The sequence below is a fragment of the Phoenix dactylifera genome, unplaced genomic scaffold, assembly GCF_009389715.1.
Source record: "Phoenix dactylifera cultivar Barhee BC4 unplaced genomic scaffold, palm_55x_up_171113_PBpolish2nd_filt_p 000277F, whole genome shotgun sequence".
NCBI classification, from domain to species: domain Eukaryota; kingdom Viridiplantae; phylum Streptophyta; class Magnoliopsida; order Arecales; family Arecaceae; genus Phoenix; species Phoenix dactylifera.
In genome coordinates this window covers 656154-667500 of record NW_024067762.1, presented here as the reverse complement: position 1 = coordinate 667500, position 11347 = coordinate 656154, and the positions used below count along the sequence as shown (strand labels likewise).

General features: G+C 37.0%; 2 protein-coding genes across 2 annotated transcripts; both read right to left on the bottom strand.

Moving 5' to 3' along the window:
- Positions 1–3734: 3734 nt before the first annotated feature.
- On the bottom strand, positions 3735–4968 carry LOC113461439. Its single transcript, XM_026801507.2, has 2 exons — positions 4292–4968; positions 3735–4217 (listed from the first exon to the last, which is right to left on the bottom strand). Exons 1-2 carry the CDS (start codon positions 4888–4890, stop codon positions 3935–3937), a joined length of 882 nt encoding a protein of 293 aa, XP_026657308.1. The 5' UTR covers positions 4891–4968; the 3' UTR covers positions 3735–3934.
- A 523-nt stretch (positions 4969–5491) lies between these two features.
- LOC113461438 lies at positions 5492–6820 on the bottom strand. The gene has a single exon (XM_026801506.1). It carries the CDS (start codon positions 6818–6820, stop codon positions 5492–5494), a length of 1329 nt encoding a protein of 442 aa, XP_026657307.1.
- Between the last annotated feature and the right edge of the window lie 4527 nt (positions 6821–11347).

Sequence of the window (11347 nt, the reverse complement as noted above, 5' to 3'; positions counted from 1 at the left end):
AGTCTTTTATACTTATTTTGTGCCTAAATATACTCATTATTCTTATATTTTGATTTAGGATGCAAATGGAAGCGTTAAGTACAAAACGAAGCTAATTGGATGATTTTGGACAGTTTCGATATTGCTTCGTAATTTAAGCATAACTTTTTCATCCGAGCTCTGATTGAGATGATTCAAGATGCTGTGGAAAGCCAAGAAAACGCTCTACAACTTTCATGTTTTGAGTTTTGATAGATACTGACTTTATCAAGGTCAAAATTGATCTCAAAGTTGCTGCACGTCCTTAGCCTGCAATACGTGGATTTGACTCGGTCAATTTTCAGAAGTTTCCAGATTTGATGCACGAAAATCCTAGCTGGAAACACCACTTTCCCAGTTATATTAGGACTTTATTTTATTTTTCGTAATTAGTCAGATTTGAATATTTGTTAGGAGATTTTTTTGGAAGGGATAAAGGTGAAAGAAAGGGGGCTGAAAAGGGGGCTCTTTCTCTTTTCTCTTGGAGGACTCCTCTTTCTCTTTTCTCCTTGGAAGTTTGCATCCATGGCTCTGCGTGGCTAAAGCTTTTATTGGTCTAAGAAAACAGAAGCCTCGGAATCAATAAAACTGTGAGATCTGAATTTGTTTTCATTGTTCAATTCATGCTTTGATGTCGAATGTCCTTCTGTGCATATTTTCATGATTATTTTCGTTTAATGACTAGGAGGCCTACTAGTTTATTATTCGTTGCAATCTACTGCTAGGTTAGATATCAAATCCGTAATTGTTTGATTCCTCTAATCTGTGAAGCAACTAAGATCTAATAATTTGCTGCATTAGAAATTTTCAGATCTTAGGAAGAATACTCGGCTAAATCAAATGCAACCGCTTGTGTTTGTGTTGTTTAGTTTCATCGATCTCTCTAATTCTTAAGGCTGCTACTAGATTAAACCTTTAGCGCTTGTCTTGGGTTGTTTAGTAGTTAGGGTTAATTAGATCGCTTGTTTTTAATTAACTACAACTAAGAAGAGATAGAAAAATATTTCTATCAGTGGACATTCAAAGTGCAAATTGATATCTTTGCATCAATGATCAGTTGTAAAATTCCGATGGTGGATGTTGACTTAGACCAAGATTTGTTCTTTTGATTGATTTCAATACTTAAATCTGAATTCTTCTTTAGTTGTTTTATTATTTTCATTATACTCAAACCCCCCCTCCGTCCTTGTTCAAGTTGCATAAAACTAGGCTAGATACTCTCCGTGGGAACGATCCTTACTCGCACTACTACATATATATTTTTAGAAGTATAGGTTTTATTTTTGGTTGCCTACGACAGCACACCATGGAGCATTTGAGGTAGAGGCATCACCGTATTTTTTGGAGTATTCAGCTGAATACTTTATCTGCCAGTTGATTTGAAAGAAAAGAAAAACATTATGGTGGATCAAACAAGAGATAAACATGAGCAAGCTCAATAATATTTATGAATCATAAAAAAATTATACTTACCAGGACAACTTCACTTCTCTTATCTACATATCCTCCCATGCCTTACTTTGTCTTATGCGTCCGATTAAAAGATTCAACTATTGTTGGCTCCCTACCAAACTTTATTTTCTACAAAAGAGAAAAGAAAAAAATTCATTAACATATAATGGGTTGATTTGAGATGATTGAACAATAATATAAAAATTATTATAGAAATCTAATTAAATAAAGATGTGTACCAATCGTTCGTCATGATTGACAAATGCGATTGATCCTCTACAGTGTTTACAGATGCTACCATTCTTCATGGTGTTTCTATTTTTTTTGTTGGCTTCTGATTTCTTCTTCCATTCTGGAGAAATTCAAATGTCAATTAGCTTATTCCAATTTTCTCTAGAGATCCAATTAAGGGGTTTATCACGAGCTTCATTTAAATCTTCTTTTGATTTCACAAGCTTTTGGCTTCTGACTCTCCCTAATGAGATTGTCAACCGTCGCTGACAATGCTTGTTCCTAATGATGCACATGATGCAATTGTCCTGAAAGAATTGTATGTATCTCCTAACAATATATAGGTCGCAAGTAATCAGATTTATTAATTGGCATGTGTAACAAGGGCAAAAATTAATGATAAGAAATATAAATTAATTACATCATCTCAAACTTGTTCCACATTCCAACTTTAGCATGTGCAGGACCTCTCACCATGACAACCAAGGACCATTGAAAAATTGGTGCATGATAGCAATAGCTTTATGACTAATCAAGAAACCTGCAATTTAAAAAATATTCATTAGAAAATAAACTAAATACTTTAAATGCAACAAATACATAAATTCAAGTTAGTGATGGAAGAAAGTGATATTTGCATACATTCCTTTTATGCACCTAACAATCACTTTTCCATTTGCATCAACAAGGGCTTTAAGGATTGGCTCTCGGCCATTGCTTTGTCTTGGACCAGCCCCAAGTTCATCATTCATCTGATCCTCATTCATTGTATCCTCATGATTTTGCACTGCACCATTCATCTCATCATTTATTTCTTCATTTGTATCCACCTCTTCATCCATGTCCTCATCAGGGATGTAGTCATCATCATCATGATATTCCTCGACATGCTCAGACAACCTAGGAGGTTGAGGAGGAACTTGAGTAGCAGCCCGAGATTGAGTAGCAGCCAGTACTAAAGCTGCTTTTCCATTACCTGTTGGTTTCCCTTTTTTCTTGGCCATAGTTGCACAACAATAAAAGGTTATAGTTATTTTCCACTATGAATGTCAACAAATCCAATTAAAGTACAGAGCAATCAGTGGACCTGTTGCTTTCCTCTTGCTTTTTCTCATGTCTGCATAATTATAATTTATAAGTCTAAAATTAGTTATATTAGCATTCATAAAAATGCATGTTGTATTTTAATCTTCCTCAGCCTCATGCTCCTCTTTCTCGGTTTGTTCATCTTCAAAATCATCTTCTTCATCCTCAAAGTCCTCTTCCATTTGGTTAGTTGTCAACTCAATTTCTGTTGCATTAATTTCTTCTGCATCTTTATTAACACCAACCAAAATGTCTGGATCATCAAGCTCATCTATCATCGAGATTGGGGAAGGAATCCTGTGATTCTCTTCTTGATAAAAATCAAAAAAAAATACTTTTGTCCCACTAGGAGGGAACCTACCTCTAGCTTTCGTCTTAATTACTGCCCACCACAATCTTTGATTCTTCTTCTTACCTGCGTAACCAATGTAGAATACCTGATGTGCTTGTTGAGCTAATAAAAAAGATCATTAGTTGGAAGTCTTAGTTTGTAATTGATCTCAACGAGGCCATGTTGAGGGTGCACTTTCATACCCTTATCCATATCATACCAGTCACATTTGAATAACACTACTTTATTACCAACCTCAAAATAGTCTAACTCGATGATGTCAACCAACATCCCATAATAGTCACTCTCAAAGTTATTGTAACTGCTTCCCTTAATGCACACACTACTGTTGAAGATTCTTTTATCCTTTCCATATTCTTTAATGTGAAATCTGTACCCATTCACAAAGTAGCCCTTATAACATAAACTTTATTCCCAGGGCCATATGATAGGTCCTTTAAGCGCCCATCAATATGATTTTTATTGTCATTAAACTAGCATGATAAAAATAATGTCATAAGATCATTGAAAGAAATGATATATATATATATATATATATATATATATATATATATATATATATATATATATATATATATTACACTAGCTTATCCTAGTAGAATAAATCAAGAGAAAGTCTAATTTATTATTATATTTATGAATTGTATACTCACATATGACCTAAACCAAGCCGGAAACTCCATTTCGTGTCGTCTTTCCAAATCTATAATCATATATGTTTTACTTAGTATGCATTTTCAAGCATGATTATAATTAAGTACTTGTGTAACTTACTTTCCAAAAGGTTGAACCTCCTCACAATTTAGATAATTCAGCAGCATTATACTCCTGAGTAGTTAAATGCCTTCCAAAAGGTCTCCCAAAAGGCCGACCTTGATGAGTAAAAATGGGTAGACGATCCACGAGATCACACTCCCCTTCGTCATCATTACGGAGAACTTGATTTAACCTCGTTTGTATCGAAGGCTCAAAATAATACGAACAAAAGGTTGATATTTCTTCTATGATGTAAGCCTCGATAATGGAACCTTCAATCGATGCTCGATTCTTTACCTTATGCTTTAGATCATGCATAAGCCTATAAATAAGATTAATATGTTAATTTCTCAAATTTAATGGATTTAAAGAAATTGTTATGGTTATAGATTTTACCTTTCAACGAGGTACATCCATCTGTACTGCACAGGGTCTCCGACCTTAGCTTCATAAGCTAGATGAACAGGTAAGTGCTCCATTGAGTCAAAAAATGCAGGAGGAAATATCTTCTCAAGTTTGCAGAGAGTTACCATAATATTTTTCTCAAGAACCTCCATATTTTGGACATGCAAAGTTGTGTTGCATAAATCTCTAAAGTAATAGCTTAATTCTGTCAATGCATCCCACACTGCTATTGGCAATACTTCACGGAATGCAATTGGAAACAATCTTAACATGAAAACATGACAACCGTGACTTTTTAACCCGTAAAACTTATAATCATACAGGTTAACACACTTCGATATGTTTGAAGCATATCCATCAGGGAGTCTTAAGCCTTTCACCCACTCGCAGACCTCCATTGCTTGGTCTTTGGACAACACATAGGAAGCTGGAGGCTTAACTTGCTTTTCATTAACAAATTGAATCCTCAACTTAGGACACTTGCAACATAATTCCAAATCTTGCCTTGCTTTCATATTATCTTTAGTCTTCCCTTTTATATCCATACAAGTGTAAAATATATTGAGAAACACATTCCAGACAATATGCATGACATCTAAATTATGTCGAATAAGTAGTATATGCCAATAGGGTAACTCCCATAATATGCTCTTTTTCACCAAATTATGCTCTTTACCGAATCCAGAAATGGTGTAGGGTGGGGCCGCCCTCCCTCCTGCTAATCCGGCAATTTTCGAACCTTTCTTTCCCACCCTTCCATAAAGGACTTTCAAATTCTTACGATTCCCGGCCCGACGCTCTGCGTGGTTATGTACATGTTCTGACTCGCCGGTGAAAGTGGTAACTCCGTTACCTCTTTCACTCCTCTAGAATATGGAATTTCAGAATTCCGTGTTCCGTTCGCTAGGTTAGTTAGAAACTCGCTAACTTAGGAGTTTTCAAACCAAATGTTATATTAGGCAAGGCAGAGACCCTATTTTTTAACTCCTCACAAGACAGTCGAGGAGGTAGGGGGTCTGTCTCTATTCTATCTATGAAGAAACCATCAACTTGGTATCTATATGCATGGTCCATGGACAAGAATTGATGGTGGAAGTAAAAAAAAAAAGAAGTCTTCCCACCATGTTGTAGTGTAAAAATTTTCGAGTTCTCCATACAATACGGGCAGGCCAACTTCCCATGTGTACTCCATCATGAAAGCATGCCATATGCAGAGAAATCGTTGATAGTCCACAATAAAGCTGCCTTCATTTGAAAATTCTCTTTTCTAGAAATGTTATAAGTGGTAACCCCTACTTCCCACGATATTTTAAGTTCATCAATCAAAGGCCTAAGCAAAACATCGATACTTTTGCCAGGGCTCTTAGGTCCAAAAATGACTAAAGTTAGGAAAATGTAGGGTCGTTTCATACACATTGATGGTGGAAGATTGTAAACTATTACGAAAACTAACCAACAAGAATGAGGACGAGCTGATTGGCTAAAAGGGTTAAATCCATCCGTACATAACCCAAGTCTGACATTACGAGGCTCGGTAGAAAAGGATAGATGAATGTGGTCAAAGTGCTTCCAAGCCTCCCCACAAGCAGGATGCACCATCTCATCTGAATCACCTCCCTTTACATGCCATGACATGTTTTCAGCCGTCTTGCTTGACATAAAAAGCCTCTGAAGTCTTGGTGTTATTGGAAGATATCGCAATCTTCTATAAGAAACATTTTTTCTTCTACCACCACCATCATTTCTTCTGAGTTTATATCGAGGATGACCACAAATAGTACACTCAATCAAATTCTCTGTTTTCTTATAGAAGAGCATACAATTATTCTCACAAACATCAATACTTGTATACTTCAACCCCAATTTCTGAAGTATCTTTTTTGATTGATAGAAATCAGGTGGCAGCTTCTCACTTTCCAGCAACATATTCTTCGCTATTTTCATGATTCGATCATAGAAAGATATACTGATATTAAATTCAGCCTTGCAAGTTAATAATTGACTAATAGCAGATAACTTAGAGTATTTTTTATACCCTTCCCACAAAGGTACTTCTGCATCTTTCAACAAAGAATAACAATCTGCAGCATCCTTGTTTGGCTCTTCTTTATGATTAACTTCAGGTGCACTCCCCAAATGAAGTGCCTCTTCTGGACCCATAACTTCCATCGCCATGGTTCTATATTTCTCACCATGTTCATAACCAACATCCATTGATCTGGATGCTTCTGCTGCACTTGTACTTATAGGAGGAACTTTACCAAGTAACTCTCCATGTGCAAACCATGTTGAATACCCCAGTGTAAACCCTTTTCTCAACAGATGAACATTGACCGTATCACGGTCAAGAAATTTCTGGTTGTCACTTTTTATACAAGGGCATCTAATCTTATCACCACTACAATACTCTAACTGAGTAAATGCAAACTCAAGGAACCCTTTAACTCCATCACAGAACTCAGTTCTTATGTAACTAGTTTCACAAAATCGGTGGTATATCCAATTACGATCAAATGACATAAAAGTCAAATGGCAATCAAGAAGAAAGTAAAAGAGATCTTATATATAAAATAATCTGGATAGAAATCAACGTCTGCTTTCTGTATTTGCTTTCTGGTTCTTGCTATCAACGGCTCTTATAAGCTTCAATTTTGGATCGCAGGTATACTTTCATAAAAGATGTCAGGGAGAAGAACCTATCCTATGGGGAGAAGAAGAAAACCTAAAAAATATTAGAGAGATGATTAAAAAAAGGAAACAACATAAGAAAAACAGGACCATTGAAAACACGAAAGGTAAGATCATAAAAAACTTAAAAGAAAAAAAAAGACTGGTGAAGATGAGAAGTTAGCAGAAGCATGCATAAGAAACTATGCAGGGATCAGAGCAGTATATGAGGATTTACAAGTTGTTCAGGAGATGAAAACCACAATGTAAGGGCGCATTTCCACGTACTTACATCAACATGATAATCCTCAGGAATATGATGTGGAGGAAATATAGAAAACATACTTACTTTTGGATTGGATTGCTTGTCAACTATGTTTCGGGACGCCAATAAAAACAAGACAAATGTTTGTTTATGGAAAAAATGTACTTGCAACAGAGCGAACAGAGTGGGGAAAAATACTCAGATTCTCAGTGTTAGCGAGAAAAAAGAGGTGTTCCGATTGCAAACTCGCGACGTATCGGTTGCAAGAATGGAATTGAGATATTAGAAGCATCAAAAGAAGATCTTTAACAGTGCCAAGACTTGTCCAGCTTCAGATGGATTACGAATCGAAGGAATCAGTGCCTCCCAATCTCAGGAGAGAGGGGGAAAAAAATCAAAGCCTACCTTCTATCTCCTAAACACGAAATCGTTGATTTATTAAAATCCCTTAAAACTCCACAAATCAGCCATTTCCTAGTTCTTGAAGAACTCAAACCACTCGAACCCATCCCACTCCAACAAAACCATAGTACAGTTCAAAATCAAACACAAAATCACACGATCCATACAAAAGAACACCTCAAAACGAAAATCCAAGCTAAGAACAAGACCAGAAACAAAAAGAATCGAATCAAAACGCAGACCGCCTCACCTTCTCAGCTGATCGCCTCCATCTCCGTTCTCGCCCCTTCAGATCTTGATCTCAACCAAATCTCTGAGCTCGTTAGACGCCCTTCAGAAGCAAAAACAAGCGGAAAACCAGTCAAAGAAAGCCATCAACCATGGCCGTCGAGTCGCTCGCCGCGTGCAGAGAAAACCGCGTAGAGACAAAGAGACAAGAGAGAGAGAGAGAGAGAGAGAGAAGGAAACCTTTTTTTAGGAACCCACAGGCGTCTCAACTCTCAAGGGAAGACGATGAAGACTTGGTGAGGAAAGAGAGACGAAGATATGGATGAACTCGGGGAGGAAGACGAAGAGCCGAAGACGAAATGGATTGCGGGCGCGGGATTTGTTCTGGCTATTGGGCCTGAGGCGATGCCGCGATGGGTCATGGACTCATAGATAGATAGGATTACTGATGGCCCATCATCTGGGTTCTAAATTTAGAGGATTCGATTTAATTAATTATTTAATTAGATATTCGAGTTCCAATCTAAAAAAATAAATCTATCATATCTGTATCCATATTCAGAATATTTTTGAACTAATTATCCGGATCCGTATTCGAATCCAATCGGATGGAGAAAACAGTATCCGAATCTAACCCAAATTAAATACGGAAACGGATACGGTCGGATAAAATTCGACCCATTTTAAGCCTTAGGTGGAGCATTCTAAATAGTTTACTGCCATTAATCACTAGGGATGCAAATAGTTCATCATTTGTGGCCCGCGCCATGAGATTTGGGAATAAGAAGAAGAGATTTGGATTTTTTGGAGAGCGATTGGTATTTAGGCTATCGAAAGGATTTGGGTGGAGCGGCAGGCACACTTAGTTTCATTTTGAATTTCCCTTTTTTCACCTTTTTTTATTTATAATACTCAAAAATAACATTTTAAATATTTTTGGAATTAAAAATTAAATTTGGTGGCATAAATTTCTGTCTATAATCCGTCACGGTCAAAAATAATTTTTTAAAAATTTATAAAGACTTGGGTTACAATTTTTATGACGGCTGAATTTATCCATGTCTGATTGCAATTTCGGTTACCAGTTTTGTGACAGATACTCCGTCACTACGATGGTCACTAAGTTTTGGCGTCTACCCTATCTACGTATTCTGTGATCAGTCTGTCACTAAGTTCACACCATAGTGACCAAATTTTTGTCTGTCACTAATCCATCATAAATACTGACTGATAATGGGCTATCACTAGTTTTTTGTCACTATATGCTTGTTTTCGAGTAGTGCGCCACCTCCACTTTTCAGTATTGGCAAGTTATAGAAACCGCAGCATCTCTGCCCTTGCCATCTGCAAGGGCGCCGGTCCAATCTTCTGGTACCGCCCCATCATGATTGTCGGTGGCAATGACTTCTCCATGGAGGAGCCCAGCTTCCTCACCAAGTACGGTTCTTGGGTTTACATTGTGCGCGTTGGAAAACCTTTTGTTTTCCTATTTAAGCTTAGTATGGTATTGGTGGAAATCTGAGTCCATATGGCAGGCCCAATCCTACAATCGAGCTGGTAAACTAAGTCTAGGCAACAATTTCTCCGACATATGGCCCAGCCTCCTATACGACTTCTACACTCTAACGAGACGTTCCATCAGCCTTAAAGGGCAAGTAGGTTGATATTGGGGCTAGTAATGATCCAATCGCTAGGCAAAATATTTTACATTTTAGTTTTGATCCATAAGAGAGCAATGCCTATGGTGAGGATGCCAAATCACCGGCTATTCTTATAGAGGTCTCTCATCTCTAGCTCTAGGGCACTAGGTCCACCCAGGGCCACTTGATCCCATGATCTTGAGGCCTAAGTTGACTAGGACCCTAGGGGTCAACTGCTAGATCCAATTATCATCTTCACTAGCTTAACCACTACTGGTTCTTCTGCTAGATTATCTAAGGAGTAGAGGGTAGCGCACAATGGACTGGTCAATAATGTGAAGGTGATCCTCATGGTTGCACACTCTACTAATTTCCCTCTGCCCAATGTTTCTACTTAGATCCTCTTTGGTGATAATTAATGGTGCAGCTAGCCGTCGTCGCACAATCATGGTGTCTTGGGGTGGCCTGCCCTTCAAGACTTCTTCTTAAAACCTCTTTCTCTTCCTAATCCCTACCCTCTGCACTAAAATAGAAAAGGTTGATCTATAACCGTAGACAAAACCATGGCAAAAAATATGGCAAATCATTGGTAAAACCTATATCAATGATTGGTAAACCATACGACAAGTGACGTTGCTAAAACCTAATATCATGGTATAGATGACCGTTGGTATAAGCAACTCTATGGCTACGACCTTGAGTCATCTTATAGTGTCAGTTTCTAACAATCAGTGTAACTTATTGTAACATTGCAACCATCGCCTTACAAACACATAAGTATGACATGGGTAGACAATTTCTTTAGTGACAGTCATGAAACTGCTAGTATTGCTATTATGTCATGATGATTAGAATCATTGTTTTAACTTTGCTATGTTGCAAGAGTTTTAACCATCATTATAGATGAGTTATAAATTATTGGTAAATAGAATTTGTGCCCTGTAGTTATAGTCAAAAATCACTAGTATTATTTTTTTATAGTGACCATTAGAACTATTATTAGAACTATCATTATAAATTTGGCGTGTCACAATGGCTTTGACCAGTAAATGCTCTAAAATTTAAATAATAGAAAATAAGTTAGTAAATCATATAAGAATGATTGACTAAAAATTGAAAAATACATTTAATTGGAAGTCAAGTATATATATCTAGATTAGAGTTGATCAAACGTTGGGCCAGGTCAGGCTTTATAGTATAAATTAGGCTTGATGTTTATGCCCAGGCCCAACCCAGCCCAGACATCAGACCTCTATTTTGATCTAGGCCTGAGCCAATCCTAAAAGGTCAATAGCATACCTACATATTGATATATTCATTAACATATAGTATAAGATTTTATTATTATATCTATTAATTAGTTAATATAATTAATAAATAATGTATATATATATATATATATTAAATATATAATTATCTCAGGCCAGACGAAGCTATTTTTTAATTTTTCCAGGCCTAGCTTGATTTTCAAATCGGGCCTCTTTTTTGCCTAGGCCAACCCTATGGGCCTATTTTTAGTGTCTAAGCCTACCAAATTTTGGGTTGGGTTGGGTGGTGTTGCCCAGATAGACAACCCAAGAGGGGGGGTGAATTGGGTTTTAAAATAATTTAGCTATTTAACACGTTGTGAATGACTAATTAAAACTATTGCAAGTTGTTTAATTAATTGCTATGTGCTGTGAGTGATATGAGAGGAAGAAGAAGAGAGACAATCAATCACAAACACCAAGTTTTATAGTGGTTCGGAGCTAACCCTTGCTCCTACGTCCACTCCCCAAGTCTCACTTGGGAATTCACTATAACCCCCTTGGATTACAGCCGGTTGTTTTCCAAGCTCACAACCAA

Coding starts and splice junctions, on each gene's coding strand:
- LOC113461438 (XM_026801506.1), bottom strand. CDS start 6,820: ATGTCATTTGATCGTAATTGGATATACCACCGATTTTGTGAAACTAGT.
- LOC113461439 (XM_026801507.2), bottom strand. CDS start 4,890: ATGCATATTGTCTGGAATGTGTTTCTCAATATATTTTACACTTGTATG. Junction 4,218..4,291: donor TGGATGTACCTCGTTGAAAG/GTAAAATCTATA, acceptor TCTTATTTATAG/GCTTATGCATGATCTAAAGC.